The sequence below is a fragment of the Adiantum capillus-veneris genome, chromosome 7, assembly GCF_014529385.1.
Source record: "Adiantum capillus-veneris isolate H3 chromosome 7, ASM1452938v2, whole genome shotgun sequence".
Taxonomy (NCBI): Eukaryota; Viridiplantae; Streptophyta; class Polypodiopsida; order Polypodiales; family Pteridaceae; genus Adiantum; species Adiantum capillus-veneris.
The window spans coordinates 71,688,190-71,713,547 of NC_140937.1; the positions used below are offsets into that span (position 1 = coordinate 71,688,190).

General features: G+C 50.4%; 1 protein-coding gene across 2 annotated transcripts in view; it reads right to left on the reverse strand.

Annotated features, from left to right (window-relative positions):
* Nucleotides 1–829: 829 nt before the first annotated feature.
* Nucleotides 830–25,358, reverse strand: part of LOC147454037 (B3 domain-containing protein Os07g0679700-like) — a 99,975-nt gene continuing 75,446 nt past the window's right edge. The window contains exon 10 of one of the 2 annotated variants that reach the window (XM_086516042.1): nucleotides 830–1,342. In XM_086516042.1, the coding sequence (XP_086372168.1) occupies nucleotides 1,338–1,342 (5 nt within the window). In that variant the 3' untranslated portion in view covers nucleotides 830–1,337. The remainder of the gene's footprint in view (nucleotides 1,343–25,358) is intronic. The other variant, XM_086516041.1, reaches the window with a different exon arrangement.

Below are 25,358 nucleotides of genomic sequence, written 5' to 3' on the forward strand. Positions count from 1 at the left end.
TACGGTCCCCCTTGTTCTGCATAAGGCTAACATCCATTTTTGGACTCATCCTCTTTCAAATCGCAAATTGTACATTCAAAGGTCGTATGTTGAAGCTTCCTCTTCTCTTCCTTCAATGTATCATTTACAATACTTAGAGAAGGTGAGGGCCTAGCTTTTTATCGGTTAGCCATTTCTCTCCCATTAGTTTTCTTTATGCTATTATACCATGTTCTCAATCCATCCTCTACATGTAAGTTCTACCATATTATTTCTTGTCGCAAGTGCAGGCTGTTCACCTTCATAAGTTTAAAAGAGTGAAGCTTTTACTCTTACAACAATCTTAGCCCTTCAAATCTTCAATGAAAGCATTTTTCTCAATTATAAAGTTTTTCAATTTTCAGATAGCAAAAATAAAAGTAATTGCATCATCGATTCCGATTACACCACAAAATCTCATCCCCTCTTATTTCCTAAGTGCTTTCTCACGAGTGCATACATATCATCATTGCAAGCTTCTATATATCTTTCTCCTTCCGATGACCACCTACACTTCCTCATACATGAATTCATCTTTGGTTGTAGACAAATTCTTAACATGCCAGAAAGTGTGCTTTACTAATGACGACGTCTGAGAAATGCTTCATCTCTGAGACTCCAGTTCCATTTTTATGTGCTCTATTTTTGGTAAACATAAAACAGCCCCTCTGCTTCGTTCCAAGGTTGTGCTCATGATGATTGATTTTGATGAGCGCTTGCCAGAAGGATATATCAAGGGCAATGGAACGTCGTATCAACTCACCCAAACTCACGAGGGAGGTGCACGAGAGAGAGAGAGAGAGAGAGAGAGAGAGAGAGAAAACAATGTCTGAAAAGAAAATATCTGGCGTACTCGTATACCATGCAAAGCCAAAGTCTGCACAGCTTGGAATGAAACAAAAAAAAATTGTTTGCCTATAATTTGCAGCAGCCTGGGTCAAAAATGAAGTGTCCCAAAACTTTCATCTTTGAGCCAATTGCTTGCTCATATTTTTGTGTCAGCACTGTTCCTTTCATCTGGAGTAGAATTGTTATGAGAATTGCGATATGCTGCATACTCATAATACTAGCATGACACATTTTTATGGGTGCTATTGAACTAGAGTCCAGAACAACACAAGGTGAGGCATTCTGGAGTTAGATGTGGTATGCTCGTGCTGTCAGTAGGGCGTCACCAAACCTCTCAGGTCACCGTCTCTTTGCCTTCAATATTTTTGGTTACAAAGTGACTTAAGGAACCAACCCAAGAAAGGTGGAATCCGATGCAGATTTTAGTGCGGTCAAGCATACAACGTTTCCATTACACCCTCTTCCAAGATCTAACCTGCACATGCAACAATCCAAGAACATATACTTTATTGATTTGTGATGCCACCTGCTCTCCAGTACTGCAATGTGCAATGGGTATGACAAAAGTAGCTAAACAGGGGAAAATCTCTCTCTCTCTCTCTCTCTCTCTCTCTCTCTCTCTCTCTCTCATAACCTAACCTAACCTAACCTCACACACACACTTTTTCTTTTTTTCTTTTTCCGAGAAAAAGATCCTTCTATTACTTAATGAAACTGCCATAGAGCTACAACCACCTCTGCTAGAGATGGTTACAACAATCATACAGGGAGACTCTCCCCGTGAAAAAACAGCATATGTACTAAATCAGGAGATGGGAGGAGGGAAAAGCCACACACGTGGACGGTAGTGCCATTTGAGCACACTGTGGACCATGGTGAAGAAAGGTCCAGGGCGCCAAAGTTTAAGGAACCCCTCTCTACGCTCCCTCATGCGGTCGAAGCTGCCCTGAAGTCTCTGGAACTGTCCTCTGAGAGTATGGATCAGCTCCAGCCAAAAGTGTCAAACAGTCTCCGTTGGTGGCACAAGGCGAGCCTCCAAGATGCGGAAGCAGCGGGCCTACCAAATGAACCAGTGTCAGGCCACAAACGAGCTCCCAACACCTCTCTCTCACTGCACCACTCCTGTGGGGTAAGCTCTGTAGTAGGCTGGAGTGTAGGTCGACCCCCCCTATCAAAATTATCCTGCTGGTGGAGGAAAGCTCAAACTGTAGTATAGGGCTCGGCAGAGTGGACCAAGCAGCAGCCCCCCAAGTGTACTGTCGTGCTGCCCATCAGCCGAAGGACTCGAAGCCAAACCTGCTGTGCCATAGGACAGTCGATGTTCACAAGCTGTGCATGCTGCCAAGAGGCTACTATGTGCTAGCCAGCTCCCCACTGCTGTAGCTCTATGTGCAACTAGCCACTGGAACGAGTGACTCGCCGCGACTATCTGGCGTCCCACAACCTCGCCCAAAAGGTTGACAAGAACTCAGCTGTGCGGAAGCAGCAAGCCGCCAAATGAACCAGAGTGTCAGGCCACAGACGAGCTCCCAACACCTCTCTCATTGCACCACTCATGTGGAGTAAGATCTGTAGCAGGCTGGAGTGTAGGTCGACCCCCTTGTATGACTATCATTTGCTGGTGGAGGATAGCTCAAACTTTAGTGCAGGGCCTGTGAGAGTGGACCAAGCAGCTGCTCCCCAAGTGTACTGCCATGCTGTGGAAAGAGCTGGCATCAGCCGAAGGATCCGAAGCCACACCTACTGTGCCATAGGGCAGCCTCAAAGATAGTGACGCTGACTCTGCAAAGGATGGTCACATGCTGCCGAGAGGCCACTATGTATAAGACAACTCCCCACTGTTGTAGCTCTATGTGCAACCAGCCACCACTGGAACAACGTGACTCACCGCGGCTGTCTGGTGTCCCACAACCTCGCCCAAAAAGCTGACAAGAACTCAATTGTGAGACCCTCCTCCTGCCAATGAGGTGCTGTGACAGGACGAGCCTCTCTCTCTGCTGCCAGTATGTGACGTCCCAGTCAAACAGTGTACTGAGAGAAAGGGACCCCTAGATGGTCGGCTGAGGAGAAAGGGTCCCTCCAAAACCACTCTCCAGGATCCCACTGCACTCGTGCCAATCGACAGCTCTCCCAAGCCCACAGCCTCCAATGCCCTGTCCTGTAATTCATAAATTACTAAAGTCGAATTAGGATAATTTGGAACAGAAATTAAATAAGGATAAGTCGTCTGCAAACTCAACGTCCAATAGCTCATCTCCTCGAATAGGAAGACCTAAGCCCCGTAAACCAGCATGCTGTGACACCAAAAACCTGCCGATCGCCTCAGCATAGAACAGAAAGAGGAAGGGGGCAAGAGGGCAACTCTGTCTGACTGAATGTGTGAGCACGAAACGATCACCTCTACCGCTTGACAAAAGTACCTGATTGTGTGCTCGTCTGTACAAAGCTGACACCTCTCTGATCCAAGCATCTGAGAAGCCCATCCTGAGTAGAGTGCCCTCCAGAAAGTCCCAGTCAACTCTGTATTAGGCCTTCTCAAAATCGAGAAGAAGAATCACCAGATCGTCACCACGGAGCCTCGCTAGGCCAGAAGCCTTCCAAAAAGTAAAGATGTTGTCAAGGACACTACGCTCCTTGACAAAACCAGTCTGGGTCCCATGTATAAGGCTCTCTGGAAGTGGCTAGATCCTCAAACTCAGAGGCTTGGCAAGAATTTTGTAGGCTGAGTTGATGATGGTGATGGGGTGCCACTGTCGAATCTCATCCAAGGAGCCACCCTCCTTGGAAATGAGGTAGATCAGACCCTCACTCATGCTGTCAGGCATCTCTCCTGTGTGCAAGATGTACTGGAAAGCACTATAGAGATTAGGGCCAAGCAAGTCCCAATACTCCAAGAAACAACTGGGAGTCAAGCCATCCTCACCTGGATAGCTACCATGGGGGAGTGCACTAAGAGCCGTGTGCAACTCCTCAAGCTGAAGTGGAAGCTCAAGTCTCTGGCGCATCTCCTCAGTCACAAGGCAAAGCATCTGTGCCCACACCTACTCCCAGCATGCATCCTGACTCTCTGACTGAGGCTCTGCAGATAGTAACTCACGGTAAAAGTCAGTAGCAACTGCACGCATGTCCTATGGCTCAGAAGCAACTAACCCGTCGGGGCCTCCTCAACTAACTGACCTTGGCATGCGTATGCCGAGATCCCACTGCTTCAAAGAAAGCACCAGTCACTCTGTCACCCACCTACATCCACTAAGATGCTTGTCGGTGAAAAGCAAACTCATAGCGCAGCTTCTCTGTGCTAACAAGCTCCTGGCGAGCCTGCTGTAACTGCTCCTCCAACCAAGGACTGTTTGGATGCTGCTCCTGCATCCTCTGCAAGGAAGCAACGCCCCGTCTGAGACGTTGCTCCTCCTCTCTTGCTGCAGTCAAGCGAGTCAAGAACTCCTAGAGAAAGAAACGACTAAGCTAAGCTAGTGCTGAGGCCACTCTGTCAGCAGGAGAATCCTGCATGTCCAAGCTCTCTGTCCAAAGAGCCTCTACTTGCTCTTTGAGTGTAGAGTCCAGTAAGACCCTCTCACGGATGTGTAGCATCGTGCTTCCCCGCCTCTGCCTATCTGTCACAATGAGGATCACTGATGCATGGTCCGAGAAGGAAGTCCCTACCAGGATGCCAAGTGTCCTACCCAAGTCACAAAAAAAGTCACTAGTGTAGAAGCGATCTATCTGCGATAGATTCAATCCTCCAACTCTGCGGTCCGAACGAGAAAAGGCCAGGCTGTCTGGGGGCCTCACAAAGCTAGAGTGCTAGCACACATCCGAAACCCTCAGTCATACAAAACCTTCCCAAGCTGCCAGCTCAACTCCCTGCACAGTAGCGTGCCTACTACCAATCTTGTCAGGAGGGTCCTCCAACATGTTGAAGTCACTCCCAATGCACCATTGCTCTGCTTGCGGCAGAGACTCTACAATCTGTGACCAAAACTCTGCTCGTGCACTCGCCACATTTGGCGCATATATGTTCAGGAAGCCAACAAGGCAACCCTAAACCTGCATAGTGATCCACTGAGCCCTGCCTGGCACAATAATCCCTCTGCCCACAATGGCTTGCTGTAGAGACTCCGCAATAGTCATACATACCCCACCCTGCATGCCTCCAGGTCCAAAAGCAGCTGACCAAAAAGTCTCATAGCGACCATGCAAAATCTGACCACAACGCCGAATGCGGCTCTCACAAAGATGATGCTCCTGCAGCATAAGAATGTCAATCTCACCACCCACAAGGCATCTCTGCAGCTCCTGACGCAGCTGACCCCTCTGTCGCTGAAACTAGGACCCTCCTAATGCCTGCACATTCCATGAGATGATCCTCATGGAGTTAGTGAGAGAAAACAGATGCTGCAAAAACAGCAGTCAACCTCGCTATCTTTGAGGCCGGTTTGGATGGGGGGAGTAATCCGCATCCGAACGACCTCTAGACAAGCGCGCAAGAAGTGACTGTCCCGCCCAGGCCCAAGCTGAGCGTGGAGCCCAAAGGGCTACATCCTCTGTCCAAGAATCCTCATACACAAAAACATAACACGGAGGGCACTGAGTGTCAGCAAACAAGTGCACCACAATGTGCCTGCAACCCGCTGCATTTGGAGGTGTCGCGCTGAACTTGGCAAGAGGCCAAAGTGTCTGCACCAGATCTGTCACTGCTAAGTCCCCTGTGTGATGTGAGAACTCAATAGCCTATGTCTAGAGCCAGTCCAGGACTGTGTGCTGGGTCCACTCCGTGGTATCCCTACCACACATCGGAAAGGAGAAACCCACCGTTGTGTCCAGGGCCTCACTGCCTCTAGCTGCAAGAAAGAGGACGTGGACTCGAAAGCTGACCTCCTCCAAGTCAGAAGAGGAATCACCCAGAAACCGAGTGAAGCTGTAATCGAAGAAATCCCAACGTCTCCGAATGTCGAAGCTGGTCAGACCTCTGGGGATCGCTGCAAAGGGAGAAGTGAGGACCAAAAAAGGCGGCCTCATGTGGGGCTGTCCCTCACGGGCCACACGGCTCGTAGTGAAAGCACTACCAAGAGAACGCCTCGCGGCAGAAGTGTGGCCAGTACCCTGTGTCTGAGGAGGAGTGGTGGACTGGTCCGGCAACGAGGCTGTGGGCCCCATCAAGGAGAGGGGAGGGGCGGGGGGTAGGCGGGGCGGCAGTGGCTGAGGAAGGAGGAGGCAGAGGTGGAGGAACAGAAGTGGACGGGGCTACTGAGCTGCAACAGGTCGGCCACCAAGAGCAGCAGTGGAGTGAGCTCTCCCCTAACGGCGGCGGCCAGGCACCTACTGCCAACCATCAACTGGTTGATCACTAGTCTCTGTTGAAGTACCAACCTGCCTATCCTGTGTACCTGCCTGCTTGGCATGCTCAGTCTTGGGCGGCTGCTCATGCGCTGTGGGTCAAGGTCTCCTGCGAGGACAGGCCTTTGCCATATGGCCCATCTGTCTGCAAATGAAACACTGGTTCGGGAGACCCGAATACTCCACACTCTGTCTAATCCATCCCCCACTCACCCTAGGCAACAGTACCACCTTGGGGAGGGAGTGTGTGTCACGAACAAGAACCCGCACAGTAGGTAGACTTGCGGCCTTGGCCAAAACTGAAGCTGCCATGCGTGGAGACTCCAAAACTGTCCCGAACATGGAACCAATCCTGGGTAGGAGGGGATGGTACTCTCACCTCAAGCTTTGAAAGCAAACCGAAATCGGCAAGTATGCCTCCTCCTCGAGCACATCTGTAGTAGGGTCAAAACCGTGATGCCAAGGTCGGAAGTAAGCTCGAGCTGCTCTGATGCCGAGCGGGCTCATCGAAATCACCTTGGTCGCCATATCTGCAGACTCGAGCTGGACCTGGTAGTACCCTCTCCCGAGGATCTGGACATCTGTGATCTTGCCCACATCGGAGAGAAGACGGGCCTGCATCAAATCCCGAACTTCACCCCGACTCGGCGGAGTGCCAATGATTTTACGGATAACCGAAGTGGCCTGCAAGCACTCCACTTCAGCCATCAAGCTCGCTTGCTCTTCTGGCGAAAGAGCAAGTCGAAGGATCGGCTCCGTGGTGTCGAGCGAGGAGGCTTCTGTGGAGTCCTTCTGAGGTGGAGCAAGAGCTGCCATTCTGTGTCTACTGGTGCTGAAGAAAGGACGAGGCTGACGATGTCGGCAAAGAGACAGCAGCCGTAGGCCAAACCCAGCAGAGCCAAGTAGGGCCGAAGCTGCTTATCTACAAAGACAAGGCAAAAAACAGGTAGGAGGAAAGAGAATGAGGCTAACCGAGGCCGGCGGGGGGGGGGGGGGTGAGTACAAAGTGCACAGCTAAAGGGGGCGAGCTCTGGCTGTGGACTGAGGACTGCGCACAGCAGGTGGGCAGCTCGTAGGACACGCTGGACAAAGATGGGGGTGGGGACTAGCGGGCGGACTGCGCACAGTTTCAGGTGGGACAGCGCGCGTAGGACAGGCGGGGGGGGGGGGGCGGCGGCAGCGGGAGGGGCTTGGCGGGGGCGAGGTGAGACAAGAGCGCAAAGGCGATGGAGAGCAACAGCAGCAGCGAGCTCGTCAGATGATCCTATATGAACAGGAGAGTGGGACTTAGCAGTCCGACTTTATCGATGGTGTGATTCATCTCACACAGATATTTATCAAAGATACTTATGTATTCCAAAAATCTCTATTTTTGGATAAAAGAAATAAGAGAGATTATTCAATTAAATCTCTAATCGATTAAGTATCCTTTTATAAAGGCTACCACTATTTCTCCGAAAAGGACCCGAGGAAATCCTTTGTCCGATGAAAAAGATGCAACCCACAAGAGGATTAGAGCATCTCATGACCATGAGGCTGGGCCTAGTCATAGGCCTACGGAGGAGAGGCTGCACACGCCAGTGCAGCAGCAGATGGCTGACCAGTCTCAAGTGGATTTCCATTTATTCACTTAAGTTTTTAAATAGCTTAAAGTATGAACTAACATTGCATATGTAAGAACTAGGAAGGAATAACTGGCCGAAAACGACAGGTAACTTCTAAGAAATCAACGAGCATTGTTTGTAAATAAGAAAGAAATGTTTGATCATCCTTAAAACAGCTTGTCTCAAGATACGATTCCTTGGAATATTTTACTCCAGGTGATGAGTAATGATGGCGAATCAGCCATGGATGAGTCGGTTTCCTCAATGCACGTGGAGTTTTTACCACGTGCTTGTTTGTGCTTGTGCATATTACTTAGGATATCGTTTTTATCCTAGAGGAACCGCCCGGTTGTATGGGCAAACGGTTGGCGTATGGGCGGCCTGATTTTCGGTGATTACTTTTTCCACCCCGGTTTTTATAAATAAGGAATGGGTGCCTTTTTTCACCCCTGTATAGGTAATCTTGATACAAGCCAGTACTGGTCAGAGTTACTCTAGATTGACAGTATCTTGTCTTAAGTCTAAAGATGTCTGTTTGCTAAAAGAATGTTTTCTATACTATTTTCAAGGGCTGTTTTAATGGAATCCTGTTATAAAGATTAAAAGGAATCATTATTTTAATTGTGATAAGAACGTGGTAGTAATTAAATAACAAAGTATCATGTACGAGTGCAGGGTGGTAACTGGGGATTGACTAAGGTTGTCAATCATGGACGGGTGGACCTGATTAGTCAGGTAACTATCCATGCCCGCGTATTAAAAAAAAAAAAGAGTTTAGAAACTTCTCCACTTGGAAGAGGAATCCACCAACGGCTGTGTCCTCACATATATTAGGGGGAAAAAAGCGTCGGTTAAGAAAACCTTAATCCAAATGATGGAAGTTATAGGGTAGAAATAGTTTTAGAAATTTAAAAAGTTGTCCCGTTTCCACTGCAAGACAGGACTAGGTCTCCTTCTAGGACTATAAACCCAAACCATTGTTAATGATAAAGGTATATTCCTTGGATTCTTCTTGTTTAGAGACTCTGATTTTATTAGGCCTAGAAACCTGTCAAGGATCCCATCCCGCTTTTTGGTGTCGGCGGGTTTGGAGACCTCACTGAAAAGCACTACAGAGATCTGGTCCACGCAAGTCCTAGTACTCCAAGAAAAACTGGGAGTCAAGCCATCCTCGCCTTGACAGCTACCACGAGGGAGTGCACTAAGAGCCGTGTGCAGCTCCTCTAGCTGAAGAGGCAGCTCAAGCCTCTGACGCACCTCCTCAGTCACAAGACAAGGTATCTGTGCCCACACCTGCTCTTTGCATGCATCCTGACGCTCCGATTGAGGCTCTACAAATAGTAAATCGGGGTAGAAGTCAGTAGCGTCGGGCCTCCTCAACCGATTGACGCATGCCAAGGTCCCACTATCTCAAAGAAAGCACCTGTCACTCTATCACCCACCCGAGTCCACTGAGATGCTTGTCGATGGAAAGCAAACTCATAGAGCCTCTCCTCTGTGCTAACAAGGTCCTGGCGAGCCTGCTGTAACTGCTTGTGCAACTAAGGACTCTCTGGATGCTCCTCCTACATCCTCTGCAAGGACACAACGTCCCATCGGAGACGCTGTTCCTCTCTCGCTGCAACTAGGCGAGCTAAAGACTCCTGAAGAAAGAATCGACTAAGCTAAGCTAGTCCTGAGGCCACTCTATCAGCAGGAGAATGCTGCATGTCTAAGCTCTCTGTCCAAAGAGCCTCCACTCGCTCTCTGAGCGTAGAGTCCAGCAAGACCCTCTGAGGGATGCGTAGCATTGTGCTCCCTCTCCTCTGCCTATCTTTCACTGTGAGGATCATCGGTGCATGGTCCGAAAAGGAAGTCCACGAAGCCCACAAGACAACCCTCAACCTGCATAGTGATCCATTGAGCCCTGCCTGGCACAATAATCCCTCTACCCACAATGGCCTACTGCAAACAATCTGCAATAGTCATACATACCCCGCCATGGATGCCTCCAGGTCCAAAAGAAGCTGACCAAAAAGTATCATATCGTCCACGCAAAAGCTGACCACAACGTCTAGTGCGGCTCTCACACAAATGATGCTGCTATAGCATAAGAATGTCAATCTCTTCTCCCACAAGGCATCGCTGAAGCTCCTGACGCAGTCGGCCCCTCTGACGGTGAAATTGGGGCCCACCTAATCCATGTACGTTCCATGAGACGATCCTAGCCCAAGCCCAAGTAGACCTAGCCGTACGTAAAGCAACCTTCTCTGTCCAGGAGTCCTCATGTATGTGTACATAGCATGGCGGCCACTGCGTATCAACAAAAAAAGGAACCACAATGTGTCTACATCCTGCTGTGTCTAGAGGTGTCACAGCAAACTTGGCCAATGGCCAAAGAGTCTAGAGCATGTCTTTAACCCCTAGGTCTCCCATGTGATGGGAGAACTCTAGGACTTGTGTCTGTAGCCACTCCAACACTGAGTCAAAAGTCCACTCAGTCCGGTCCCTGCCGCAAAGGGGAAAAGAGAAGCCAACCGCTGAGTCCAATGCCTCTATCCCCCTAGCTGCAAGGAACAGAACATGAACCCTAAAGCAAGCTGCCTCAAGGTCTGATGAGGAGTCGCCTAGAAAACGTGCAAAGTCGTAGACAAAGAAGTCCCACCGACGCCGAATGTCGAAGCTCGTCAGACCACGAGGGACTGCTGCAAAGGGAGACGTCTGTACCTAAAGAGGGGGTTGCAAGAAAGGATGTCCCTCTCTCGCCAAGCGACTCCTGACAACGGCGATGCCAAGAGATCTCCTAGCAGCCGAGGATGGCCCTGCCCCTGGGTCAACTGAGGGACTGGAGCGGGAGGGGGCGGTGGCGGGGTGATCCCATAACCAAGCGGCTAACAGGATGGGCTGATGGTTGTCAAGATCGCCTAAGTTGACTTCTCTGACGGGGTTAGGCGGTGTAGTTGGTGAGGATGCATCACGAAGAGAAGACCTTGCCGCCTCTGTGAGCTTCTGAACATCATGAGCTGGCGTCTGATTGATATTCAAATCCGCATACTCTTCTTGTAACCATCCCGCTGGAAGCTCGTCGAAGGGAAGTTCATCTGATACATAGGATAGCTTGGACTGGGACAGGGTATCAGACAAAGGTGAGGCTGAGGATGTGGCGTGGATCAACTCTTGTGAAGGAGATTTCTTACCCCTTCGAAGATCTATGATAGGCTCACCAAGTCCAAAGGCTTCTACTGAGGGTCCAACTGAGCTATCAACCTTTGGGAGCAATGGAGTCGGTTTGCTGGGCTCAACCCCTATAGCAACACTGGAAGATGGTGTATCCTCTAGCAAGGCTTGAATGGAGACCACATAGCAAGGCATAGAGTGGGTAGCCTCCAACCACTCCAACAGGGCTTCTTCTGGTCCACCATCCAACGGAGTAGGCTGGTTCAGTTGGGGAGTCGACTCCATTGATAAAGAACTATGATTCACCACCGGATCCATTCCCCCTTCAAGGCAAATAGGTTTCATTGGATAGCCCAGGCTACGTATCCACATTGAACCAGTTCCCCAATCATGTAATGCCTTTGTGTGTCGGAGCCATGGTCTTCCAATGAGTAATGGAAATCCGCCCTCAATCTGAGGGAGGCGAATCACAACAAAATCTAGGTTGAATGTGAAGTCCTGTACCTGCAGAGGGACCTTGTCTACTATTCCCACAAGGTAGACAATTTTCTGGTCTGCCAAAGTCACTGTAAAGGAAGTGGACCGGATACGTTGGAGACCCAATGCCATCATAGTGAATTCGGGCATCAAGTTGACCCGACCCAGCATCCACTATGACACCAGAGAAGTCACACCCTAGAATAGACGCGGTGAGACGAGGACTTCTGTAATTAGTGAGCAAAGCAGCGGGAAATGAAATCATGAAGGACTCTAAGGGCTGCACTGGTAGGTGCCCGCCACTAGACCCTGCACCAGGATACAGAGATTGAATGATGGAAAGGGCGTCGCTTGGAAAATTTGCATCAAGTCGAAGCATGTCGTACAATAATACTTGCTGAAATGTGTTTTTCAAGATAGTCTCTGCTGTAGGCTTCTCTCTTTCGATCAGTGCTTGCTCTCGTATCTTGAGTTTCTGCAAGTCCTCTACAACTTCCATGAAAGCACCATCAATATTTGAGATAAGAGAGGTAGGTTGGCTCTTGGCTCTACTTGCTGGTTTGTCAGCTGCTAGGGGAGTTTTGACTCATTGTGTCACTGGAGATGAAAAAGTTGGACCGTCAGGGAGGCTGAGACCAAGAGCAGCTCTCTGTGCCCGTGTGAGCATACTAGCAGGTTCTTTCACCTGTTTCAACCCATTTTGAGCAGCAACTACAAGAGTGGAAGGTGGGGCCTGTGGAATGGTGCATACTGTAATTAGGTTAATCTTTGGGAATGTAAACTCTTGCTGGTTCTGGCTTGTGCTTGCAGATGTGGATGCGTGTTGTTTTGGACAGTCCTTACTATAGTGATCCTTAGCTTCAAGGCAGTGACGGCAAGGAGGGGACCCTTCTGGCAATGGACATTTTCTCTAATAATGTCCATACTCCCCGCACCTGTAGCACAAAATTGGCCTATTGGAGGGGCGAGGTGGTCTCGGCCCTTGCTGCATGGGGACGGATGTTGATGTATAGAAGCTTTGGGGAACTGAAGGAGCATTAGCATGATAAAAGTTGGGAGATGCAAAGTTGTTGTGCATACCTTGCATAGGAGGTGTTGTCAGCAGAGGTGGCATAGGGTTTTGATGGCCATACGGTGAAACCATGTTGGATGCAGGTGTCAACCCTTGTTGAAGGTTGGGGGCGTGGCTCTGTTGTAGCTGCCGCATTCCCTTCAGATGATAGCACTCTTTGTCATCATGGCCTGGTTTCTCACAGAAATGGCAGTAAGCTCGAAGTGGGCAGTCCTGAGGAGGATACCCTGGAGAGCGACAGGAGGAACACCACACCATCGGCGGCTTAGTGTCTTGCTGTGCCCGAAGCTCTTCTAGCTCCCGCTTGATTTATTCTAAAGCCTCTTGTTGTGGAGAATTTTTCGGTCTAAGAGAGAAGGACCTCTCCTCTTCAAGTGCTCTTTGTAACTTTAGTGATTCTAACTCCCTGCGTAAAGACAGCAGGAGGTCAGAGGGATTTTCCGTGAGTGTTGAGGCAGTCTCCACCTGAAGGGGGTCCTTGAATAGCCTCCTTGCTCCTTTTATCCTGGTAGCGGCCACTATAAACTCATCCAGCGATGCTTCAGGTCGAAGACTTTCGCGTAGTTTTTGCTGAGACGTCTTTGGAAGAGCTTTCTCTACCCACTTCTTGACCATAAATTCCCCTGGTTGCTGAGAAAGCTTGGCAACCAAAGACTTGGTTTTAGTCATGAGTTCTACAAAAGTCTCCTCTTGCAGGAGCACCATGTTGGCCAACTCATCCAAAACCTTTTCCTGGCAGTCACCTCGCTTGAATGTTGCACAGAACTGTTGTCTTAAAGCTGCCCAAGTTGGAAAGTGATTCTCTGCAAACTGATTGCACCACTTGTCTGCTAAACCATCCAAGGTTGATGGAAACAGCATCTTCTCTATTAAGACCACGACCTCTACAGAGAGATACAAACCCTCCTTGCATGGTTGTCTGCATCTTCTGAGGAGAGTCCCTTGAAGGTAGAAAACTTGATGTTTACCTTGGCCAAAACACTAGTCAACTCCTCCATGGCCTCGTGCTCAGGAGCCTGTTGCTCAATAGCTTGCTGAAACAAAATGGGAGAGGGCTTAACTGGGGAAGGTGACCTGGAAGATGTAGAACCGGATGGAGGAATGGATGATGCCGTATGTGGAGGTATGCGTGATGGGTTTGGTGAACTTCTACTAGGTACCAGGGGTTGATGCCTTCTGTGGTAGTACTTTAGAGGACTCAGTAGTGCACTTTCACGCTCTAATGACCACCTTGTATGTGTCATGCAATAACCACAAACCCAACCAATCTTTGGGCAAGAAGACCTTTAACTAGCTCAACACCGGTCTAGACTCTACTAGACCAAGGCGAGTGACTAGACCACCTGGCTGGACCAAGGACGAGGAAGGACTAGACCAGGGACGAGGCAGGACCAGACCGGGACGAGAGTTTTGCTTGGACCAAGGCGAGAGAGGACCAGACCAGTAGGGCGAGAGACTAAGTCTGCTAGACTAAGCTGTCTAGGGTGAAACTGGACCAGACCAGCAGGCTGCACTCGGCAAGGTGAAGTAGGCGAGGCTAGGTAAACCAGCTAGCTCCTCGATTTGTACCTCAACAGAGAGTGAGACTTCAGTTGAGGTCCCATCGGGCGTGCCAAAAATGAGAGCACCTGTAGCGCGGATAGTGTGTCGTGCTCTCTACAGTGGGTGCTCCTCAGTGCAATGTGGGTGACATTTCACTCAAAACAGAATGAAAACACAAGAAACAATAGATAACAGCAAATCAACACAGAGACACAACAGCATGCACCAAAACATATGGACTCGACTATCTCAAAGGAACCGATACAGACTCTAGCGTGGCAGCACACTCAGCTCCAGCCCAAAACTCACGGGTACAATGGGAGTATCGAGGCTCAAATGTGCAGGGATGGTGCAGACGTGCTATGTGTATAGACTCCCTACTCTAGACGACAACGCTCGACCATATATGAAGAAGATGATAATCATGACCCAACAGCTACTATTCATATGTACAACCATAAAGAGCCACCAACGCCTCATAAATGTCAACCATCTAAGTCTATCTCCAACTGAGTGGTAGTGGTGACCTGGCCACGATGTCCACTAGACCACCGTTCGTATCCTTGCCACGTGTCACTTCCCAACCCAGAGAGTCAGTCCAATGTGAACCAGTCCAGACCAACTGTACTAACTGTGTGTCCTTTGAAAGTGACACTGTAGCCTGCTACAGTGGATTGTCTGTAAAACTTGGTCAAACCAAGGTTATGGTGTTTAACACCACACCACAGTGAATCAGGAGATCAGCACCGACTTTCACATATGGTCAGGAGATTGAAGAGTATACAGATGCGTACACTTATGCCAGTGAGAGCCAGAGACAGAGTTGCATTGCATGTGTCATTGCACAGTGTACTATGGGATACGGGGCCGTTTCCACTACTCATTCAGAGAGGGTTTCGGTCCTTTCTCTAGGGTCATGAGTTATGAGGATCAGAGATTTCTTTCGCTATATCTACTTGAGTTGCACAGATATAGAAACACTTTACTGAGAGATAGAGAGAGACAGTCCCAGAGACAGATCACACATTTCTTTTGACTAGATATGGGACAGCCAGAGGAGAATCCATCACTGCAGAGCTCGTCCCACACTCATTCGACCACTACCAGCACTCTCATCGACCAAGCACTTGAGCTACAGAGATCCAGACGGCCATGATTGAGGAGAGGAGCTACACAACATCGACAGAGACTACATCAAAGGATTCGAGCCATACTCTCTCGACATCCAGAGTGCAGATGACAATCAATTCTAGTAGTAGTATCTTTGTTCTAGTTCTTTTGTACCCAGACATGGTATAGACGCACTATTTTGTAATAGATTGGTCTCATAGGTCATTTTGGCCTTTTGAAGACGTTAATATAACATTTCATCTCTCTCTCTCTCTCTCTCTCTCTCTCTCTCTCTCTCTCTCTCTCTCTCTCTCTCTCTCTCTCTCTCTCTCTCTCTCTCTCTCTCTCTCTCTCTCTCTCTCTCTCTCTCTCTCTCTCTCTCTCTCTCTCTCTCTCTCTCTCTCTCTCTCTCTCTCTCTCTCTCTCTCTCTCTCTCTCTCTCTCTCTCTCTCTCTCTCTCTCTCTCTCTCTCTCTCTCTCTCTCTCTCTCTCTCTCTCTCTCTCTCTCTCTCTCTCTCTCTCTCTCTCTCTCTCTCTCTCTCTCTCTCTCTCTCTCTCTCTCTCTCTCTCTCTCTCTCTCTCTCTCTCTCTCTCTCTCTCTCTCTCTCTCTCTCTCTCTCTCTCTCTCTCTCTCTCTCTCTCTCTCTCTCTCTCTCTCTCTCTCTCTCTCTCCTCTCTCTCTCTCTCTCTCTCTCTCTCTCTCTCTCTCTCTCTCTCTCTCTCTCTCTCTCTCTCTCTCTCTCTCTCTCTCTCTCTCTCTCTCTCTCTCTCTCTCTCTCTCTCTCTCTCTCTCTCTCTCTCTCTCTCTCTCTCTCTCTCTCTCTCTCTCTCTCTCTCTCTCTCTCTCTCTCTGCTATGCTCTATGGAGTTCAAGTATGGGGACCCTCAGTAGACCACCATGGGAGATATGGCAACACAGATGGATGGAGATGTATGGAGAGGACTCTGGTCTCTATGATCACTCGGATGATTCGGGCTAAGGCCTCAGTACCCTATGAGATTATCCAAGCCGAGCTAGCCCCCCCCCCCCCCCCCCCCCCCCCTCCTCCGTCGTGGTGGAGGCATTGACTAGATCAGTATCCTTTATGCACGGTCTATAGGATCTCCCCAGGGACAGATACGCTCGGCTTGTCTTGGAGTCATCTCGACAACTAGCTCTACAAGGCGATACGGCATGATGGTATGGACAGATGGCAGCATGGTTTCAGTCGCATGGTCTCAACATGGATAGATTACCTCCGTTTCAATACTCCCTAGATACACCCTCCCTGTCTCTCACACACAGAGAGATCACCAGACTCATACGCGAGGATCAGATTCAGCTAGATACCAGGAGCACATGATACAGTCGACACAGGAGTTGGGCACGAAGATGGCCTTCTACAGAGAGCATCTTCTCCAACTCATGGAGGACGGCTTTGTGACTAGGCCTCCATACATGGATACACACTTATCCCATGGGATAAGATGCGCTCTTGGACAGATACGCACATCCTCACATCAGCTCCAGATCGAGACTGGCCGATTTCAAGGGTGCCAGCAGGGGCCAGGATATGTCACCTATGTAACTTAGAGCCAGAGACAGAGCTGCACTACACATGTCAGTACCCAGCATACTATGAGATATGTAGCCGTTTCCACTGCCTGTTCAGAGAAGGTTTCGGACCTTTTTCTAGAGTCATGAAATACAAGGATAAGATATGTCTCAGATTGTTCCTCCTAGAGCTGCGCAGACTTAGGGAGAGCTTGCTGAGGACATCAAGGGAAAGACGATCTCAGAATCACATATTTCTTTACACCAGCCAGAGGAGAGCCAACGGAGCAGTTATTACAGATGCATACACTTACTTGGGGGTAGTCTTTACTGGGCCGAGATTTTCTTTGAGAAGAGCAACAGAGACTAGACTAACTAGAGCTGGTGCGGCTCTGGGAGGACTGGAGAGGATGTGTTCGCAGGCTCAACTCCAGGAACCTAGGACAAAGGTATGGCTTTTTATACTTTGGTTGCCTCTACTATGTTATATGGGGTGCAGGTTTGGGGATCTTTTGTAGGCCAAGATGGTTGGAGGCGTATGGAGAACCCCCTGGTATCTATGATCTCTCTGCTGATTAGAGCCAAGGCTTCCGTACCGCATGATATCATTCGAGCGGAATTAGTTGCCCCCCCTATGGAGATTGAGGCGCTTACCAGATCAGTCTCCTTTTGTACACAGTCTGTGGGATACTAACAGAGACAGATATGCCAGGGTGGCTCTAGAGTCCTCCGGAAAATTAGCTCTTAATGGGGATACATCATGCTGGTATGCACAGATAGCATCATGGTTTCAGACACATGGTTTCACCATGGACAAGTTGCCTCCTTTTCAATACTCTCTACAGGCACCCTTGAGGTCTCTGACGCGGGTAGAGATTAACAGACTCATTCGTCAGGATTTGATCCAGCTGAACAGGAGGAGGACATGGATAGAGCCGATACAGGAGTTGGGCACAAAGATGGCTTTCTATACAGAGCATCTTCTACACCTCACGGGGGATCGGTTTGTGATTCGACCTAGCTATATGGACACGCATCTTTCTCATCGCTTGCGTTTTGCTATTGGCCAGATACGCACGTCCTCACATTAACTCGAGATTGAGACTGGCAGATTCAGAGGGACAGCAGCAGATAGCAGGATATGCCGCTTATGCCATCTAGAGCCACAGACAGAGGTACATTACTTATGTCATTGCACAGTGTACTATGAGATACGAGGCCGTTTTCATTGTCTATTCAGAGAAGGTTTTGGGTGTCCAAGTTTGAGTCTATCAAATCGAGTTTGAGTCCTCCGAGATGGCGTCTAGGTCATAGCTATGAGTCCACAGGCCATCCGAGCCTCACGTGCCCACTTTCGACAGTGGCGACATGGTTTTGACCCAGCTTCGGATGTTCTAGTAGAAGAGGTACACATCCCCATCTCAATCTGCTTTCCGGGTTTACGGAGGGAATACCTACCACTTCTTTCCAGGATCGGTTCCACCATTGGGACTGTCCTGGAGACACCTCGCACGGCAGCATTAGTAGCTGCCAAGGCGGCTGGCATTCCCTCAGTTCGAGTTTTGGTCAGAGATACCCACACGCTCCCGAAGGTTATCCTTCTACCTCGGGTGAGTGGGGGTTGGCTTCGACAAAGTCTGGAGTACTCGGGCCTCCCGAACCAGTGCTTCATTTGCCGCCAAATGGGCCATCTAGCGAAGGCCTGTCCACGGAGGAGGCCGCGACCTGCACCACAACCGCAGCCACAGCCAGCTGCACAGCGTACAGATGCAAAGCCACCCTCCGAGCCTCGGGGTCCAGCGGAGGGGTGGCAGCAGGCCCATGGCCGCCGACGCTAGGGGCCACAGCGTCAGCCTAGCACTCAGAGTGGCCCTCAGGTGCCTACTCAGCAGCAGTGGGTTCCCACGGGGAACCGTTTTGGTCCTCTTGAGCAAGAGGAGATCCCTACGCCAGCCTCCACCTCCGCTTCTCCCTCGACAGCCGCTCCCCCCCCCCCCCCCCCCCCCCGAGTTCCCTCCCTTTGTCTCATCCTCCCCGCCTTCTGCTCCTGTCGCCTCTCCACCCCGCCCCTCTACCTCTGTCGCCCCATCCCGCCCCTCTTCTCCTCCACTCCCCCCAGCTCCCTCGCCTCCTCTTGCTCCAGTTCCTCAGTGGGCTCACGCGACTAGTCCCTCTCCGGCGGCTAGGAGATCTCTTGGCAGCGCCTTGCCACGAGTCCCCTAGCGCGAGAGGGTCAACCCTTCTTGCGACCCCCTCTGCAAATTCAGACATCCTCCCTTGCAGCCATCCCTCATGGGCTGATGAGCATTGACATCGACGCCACTGGGACTTCTTCGACTACGGGTTCACTCGTTTTCTAGGCGACTCCGCAGCAAACCATGAGGCAGCCTGTTTCAGGGTCCATGTTTTGTTCCTCACCGCTAGGGGGACAGACGCCCTGGACTCAGCAGTTGGTTTCTCCTTCCCCCTCTGTGGTAGGACCGAGACAGAGTGGTCCCAGTACTCAGTGGTGGGATGGTTGCATACACAGGTCTTAGAGTTCTCTCACCACATGGGAGAACTTGGAGTTACAGATATGCTGCAGACTTTGTGGCCATTCGCCAAGTTTGCGGTGACACCCCCAGACTCAGCAGGATGTAGACACATTGTGGTGTACTTCTTTGCTCATACGCAGTGTTTGCCTTGCTATGTATACATTCATGAGGACTCCTAGACAGAGGAGGTTGCGTTACGTACAGCTCGCTCTGCTTGGGCTTGGGCTAGGCACTCACTGCAGTCACGCCTATCTAGAGGACGCTCGGATGCGGATTACTCCCCATCCAAGCCTGCCTCGAAGATAGCCCGTCTTGCTGCTGCGGCAGCATTTGTTCTCTCTCGCTCCCCATGAGGATCGTCTCATGGAACGTGCAGGGACTAGGTGGGCCCCAATTTCAGCGACAGCGGGGCCGATTGCGTCAGGAGCTTCAGCGTTGCCTTGTGGGAGGAGAGATTGATCTCCTTATGCTTCAGGAGCACCATCTGTGTGAGAGCCGCATTCTGCGTTGTGGGCAGATTTTGCGTGGACGGTATGATACCTTTTGGTCAGCTGCTTTTGGACCTGGAGGCATCCAGGGAGAGGTATGTATGACTATTGCGGACTCATTGCAGCAGGCCATTGTAGACAGAGGGATTATTGTGCCAGGCAGGGCTCAGTGGATTACTATGCAGATTCAGGGTGGCCTTGTGGGCGTCCTGAACATCTATGCGCCCAATGTGGTGAGTGCTCGTGCAGAGTTTTGGTCACAGATTCGTGAGTCTTTGCCGCAGGCCGATCATTGGTGTATAGGAGGGGACTTCAACATGTTGGAGGACCCTTCTGACAGGATAGGTGGCAGCCATGCTACTGTGCATGGAGTCGAGTTGGCAGCTTGGGAGAGGTTTTGTATGACTTTGAGGGTCTCGAATACATGGCAGCAGTCAGGTTTCGGGAGGCCCCCAGACAGTCTTGCCTTCTCTAGATCGGACCGCAGAGTGGGAGGAGTGAATCTATCGCGGATAGATCGCTTCTACACTAGTGACCACTTCAATGACTTGGGGGGTTCAGTGGGCATCCTGGCAGGGACTTCCTTCTCGGACCATGCACCAGTGATCCTCACAGTGGCAGACAGGCAGAGGAGTGGGAGCACGATGCTCCGCATCCCAGAGAGGATCTTGTTGGACTCAGCACTCAGAGAGGGTAGAGGCTCTCTAGACAGAGGGTATGGACAGACAGGATTCACCTGCAGACAGAGTGGCCTCAGGCCTAGCTCAGCTTAGACACTTTTTTCTTCAGGAGTCTCTGGCTCGCCAGGCTGCAGCCAGAGAGGCGGAGCAATGTCTCAGACAGGGCATTGCTTCACTGCAGAGGATGCAGGAGCACCATCCAGACAGTCCATGGTTGGAGGAGCAGTTACAGCAGGCTCGACAGGAGCTTGCTAGCACAGAGGAGAGGCGTCATGAGTTTGCCTTCCACCGACAGGCATCTCAGTGGACTCAGGTGGGTGACAGAGTGACTGGTGCTTTTTTTGAGACAGTGGGGCCTCGGCATTCGCATGCCGAGGTCAGTCAGTTGAGGAGGCCCGATGGGTCAGTTGCTTGTGAGCCCCAGGATATGCGTGCACTCGCTACTGACTTTTACCGTGAGTTACTGTCGGCTGAGCCTCAGTCAGAGTGGCAGGATGCATGCAGGGAGCAGGTTTGGGCACAGATGCCATGTCTTGTGACAGAGGAGATGCGTCAGAGCCTAGAGATGCCACTTCAGCTTGAGGAGCTGCACACAGCTCTGAGGACCCTCCCTCATGGTAGCTGTCCAGGTGAGGATGGATTGACTCCCAGCTTTTTCTTGGAGTACTGGGACCTGCTTGGCCCAAATCTTTGTAGTGCTTCTCATTACATTTTGCACACAGGAGTGATGCCTGACAGCATGAGTGAGGGCCTGATCTACCTCATTCCCAAGGAGGGTGGCTCCTTGGATGAGATTCGACAGTGGCACCCCATCACCATCCTCAACTCATCCTACAAAATTCTTGCCAAGGCTCTGAGTTTGAGGATTCAGCCACTTTTAGAGAGCCTTATACATGGGACTCAGACAGGTTTGTCAAGGAAACCAATATCCTTGACAACATCTTTACTTTTTGGAAGGCTTCTGCCCTGGCACGGCTCCGTGGTGAGGACCTTGTGATTCTTCTCCTCGATTTTGAGAAGGCCTACGACCGAGTTGACTGGGACTTTCTAGAGGGCACTCTTCGCAGGATGGGCTTCTCAGATGCTTGGATCAGAGGGGTGTCAACTTTGTACAGACAGGCTCACAGTCAGGTGCTTTTGGCAGGGGGGAGAGGTGAGCGCTTCATGCTCACACGCTCGGTCAGACAGGGCTGTCCTCTTGCCCCCTTTCTCTTTCTGTTCTATGCGGAGGTGATGAGCAGATTTTTGGTGTCACAGTAGGTTGGTCTTCGAGGCTTAGCACTCCCTATTCGGGGAGAGGAGCTACTGGACGCTGAGTTTGCCGATGACTCAGCCTTGTACTTAGATGGCCAGGAGACCAATCTTCACAGATGTGAGCAGGCTCTGGAGACCTTCTGTTGTGCATCGGGCGCACTGATCAACTGGAGAAAGACAGTGGCTTTCTCGGTTGGTACTGCTCCTATGCCAGATTGGATGCCAGGAGAGGGTTTCAGGTGGATTCCCCCAAGGACTACAGTTCGTTACTTGGGTTGTCAGGTTGGTTTGGACTTGTCTCCCGAGCAACAGATTGCTCCTCTTCTCCTGTCCATCAGGAGAAAGCTGTTACATTGGAGCTCAGCACGTCTATCGCTGGCTGGTAGAGTAGTAGTTGCCAACCAAGTGCTGTTGGCGACTATGTGGTGCATCACCTCCTGCTGGATCTTCTCGAGTTCTTGTATCAGCCAGGTAGAGAGGCTGATCAGGAACTTCCTTTGGTCAGGACGTGACACTCACATGGCCCGAGCCAAGGTGGCTTGGTCGGTCATTACGCTTCCTTGTTCTCACGGATGGCTTGGGATCATTGATCCAGCACAGCAGAGCAGAGCCCTTCTAGGGAAGTTCATAGTCAGAGGACTTCTTCCAGGTGAGGAGCCCTGGAAGGAGTTCTTGTTGCAGAGGCTTCGTGCCAGGGTGCCTCAGTCAGGAGGCCCTTGGCAACCTTCGACCAGATGGATCTTTACAGAGATGCGCCGAGTTGGTTTGAGCAGGAGACAGGAGGACCGTTTCGCTGAGAGTTTGCTTCGTTCTTGGAAGCTCCTACGGCGTGGCCTGGAGGAGCGACAGCCGATGTGCACGGAGGAGCGCCTACGGCAGCCCCTCGTCTGGAACCCCATGGTTAGCACTCAGAGAGGCCACTTGGTTGGTAGTCGACCTCATGTTTCCTGGGGTCCCATGGCAGCAGGTCCAGCGCGCTCTCTAGGTGACTGGCTAGAGTTCACAGGTTTGTCAGAGGAGGTACAGGGTTTCCAGCTGCAGGGCATGAGAGGGGTGCAGAGCATGTGTCAGGACATCTCAGAGTCAGTTCCAACTGAGTGGCTCACACCTCTCAAGCCAATAGCACCCCGGTGGATGGGAGCCTTCACATGACTGGAGGTTCTCATTTCAGTCAGGGCCTGCTCAGCGACTGTCCCAGCCCTGTTCTTCGAGCTTCAGGGTGGGGGACGATTACAGCCAGTTGCAGTAGAGGCCCCGCAGGTAGCAGAGTGCTGTTTTCAGAGGATCCGAGTTGTGGGCATCGGTGGGAGGACTTGCGTCATAGACCCTGACCCATCAACTCTTGAGACTCGACACTGGAGGCTTTGGGCTTGGGAGTGTTGTCCACTGGCACGAGTACAATGGGATCCTCGTGAGTGGCTATGGAGGGACCCCTTCTCTTCTACAGACCACCCAAGAGTCCCCTTCTTTCAGTACACTGTTCGGCTTGGACGGCATATACTAGCAGCACAGAGAGAGGCCCTCCCCGCTGCAGCACGTCATTGGCAGAAGGAGGGTCTCACGGTCGAGTTCTTGGCAGACTTTTGGGAGTGGTTGTGGGACTCCAGACAGCCAAGGCAGGTCACCTTGTTTCAGTGGCTGGTCGCACATAGAGCCACAGCATTAGGGAGCTGGCTAGTGCATAGTGGTCTCTCGGCCACATGTGCAGCTTGTGAGCATTTGGTGGAGAGTCAACGTCACTGTCTTTGGGACTGTCCCTCGGCCCAGCAGGTGTGGCTACGAGTTCTTCGGCTGATGCCTGCTCTCTCCACGGCTCAACAGTACACTTGGGGGGCAGCGGCTTGGTCCACCCTCACGGGCCCGGCACTTCAGTTTGAGCTATCTTCCACCAGCAGGATGATAGTGATGCAAGGGGGACGTCCTACACTCCAACCTGCTCTACAAAGCTTACTCCACAGGAGTGGTGCAGTGAGAGAGAGGAGTGTTGGGAGCTCATCAGTGGCCTGACACTTTGGTTCATCTGGCGGGCCCGCTGTTTCCGCATCTTTGACGCTCGCCCTGTGCCACCAGCAAAGACTGTTCGTGACTTTTGGCTAGAGCTAATCCATACTCTCAAAGGAGAGCTTGAGGGAGTACATGGCAGCTCCGACCGCATGCGGGAGCGCCGCGAGGCTTTCCTTCGACTCTGGCGCCCTGGGCCTTTCTACACCATAGTTCAGTGGGTGCTCAGATGGCACTACTGTCCACCTGTGTGGCTCTTCCCTCCTCCCATCTCTTGATTTAGCCTCATTGTATATATGCTGTTTTTTCATTGGGAGAGTCTCCCCATCATGCTTGTTGTAGCCCTCTCTTGCAGAGGTGGTTGTAGCCCTATGGGCAGTTTTCATTAACTAATAGAAGGATCTTTTTCTCGGAAAAAAAAAAGGTTTTGGGCCTCTAGCTAGGGTCATGAGTTATGAGGATCAGAGATGTCTTGGGCTATATCTACTTGAGTTACACATGCATAGAGCAACTTTACTGAGGAGAGCTGAAGAGAGACAACCCCAGAGACAGATCACAGATTTCTTTACACTAGATATCGTACACCAAGAAGAACAGACAGAGGAGCAGCCAACAGTGGAGAGGTCTGCCCACACTACTCGCATTCTCATAGACCGAGCATTGGAGCTAGGGAGATCTAGACGACCCCGATGGAGAAGAGGAGCTACACAATTTCGAAGGAGGCTATAGCAAAGGATTCGAGCAATACTCTTTCGTCGTCCAGAGTGCAGATGAAGATGGATCTCTACTTTCCTCCCATATTGTCTACACATTGTACTGCTTAGTTCACACATTTCACGCTTTCACCTTTCACACCTATCAGCTTAGTTTAGAATTCCACAGTATTTATATTTGGTTATCCTAGTTTAATTTATTTTGTTAATCTGACTTTGTATCAGATACACCGCATTGTAACTTTCTAGTCTCATAGGTCACTTTGGCCTTTTGAAGACGTTAATATAACATATCTCTCTCTCTCTCTCTCTCTCTCTCTCTCTCTCTCTCTCTCTCTCTCTCTCTCTCTCTCTCTCTCTCTCTCAATACTGCTTAGTTTAGGATCCCGCAGTATTTAATTTTGTTATCCTAGTTTAATTTATTTTGTTAATCTGACTTTGTATCAGATACACCGCATTGTAACTTTCTGGTCTCATAGGTCACTTTGGCCTTTTGAAGACGTTAATATAACATTTCATTTCATTTCTCTCTCTCTCTAGCACTCCTATCAGTTCTTTGTTTTTAGTTTTCTTGTTTGTACCCAGACTTGGTACTAGACTCATCATTGTAATCAGTTGGTCTCATAGGTCATTTTGGCCTCTTGTAGACGTTAATATATCATTTCATTTCATTTCATTTCTCTCTCTCTCTCTCTCTCTCTCTCTCTCTCTCTCTCTCTCTCTCTCTCTCTCTCTCTCTCTCTCTCTCTCTCTCTCTCTCTCTCTCTCTCTCTCTCTCTCTCTCTTTCATGGACACTCATTTATCTCATGGTCTGCGATGTGCTATTGGTCAGATTCACACATCCTCACACCAGCTGGAGATTGAGACGGGTAGATTCAGAGGGATACCACCAGAGTCTAGGATATGTCAACTATGCGGTAGAGAGCCAGAGACAGAGCTACACTACATATGCCACTGCACTGTGTATTATGAGATACGACGGCACTTC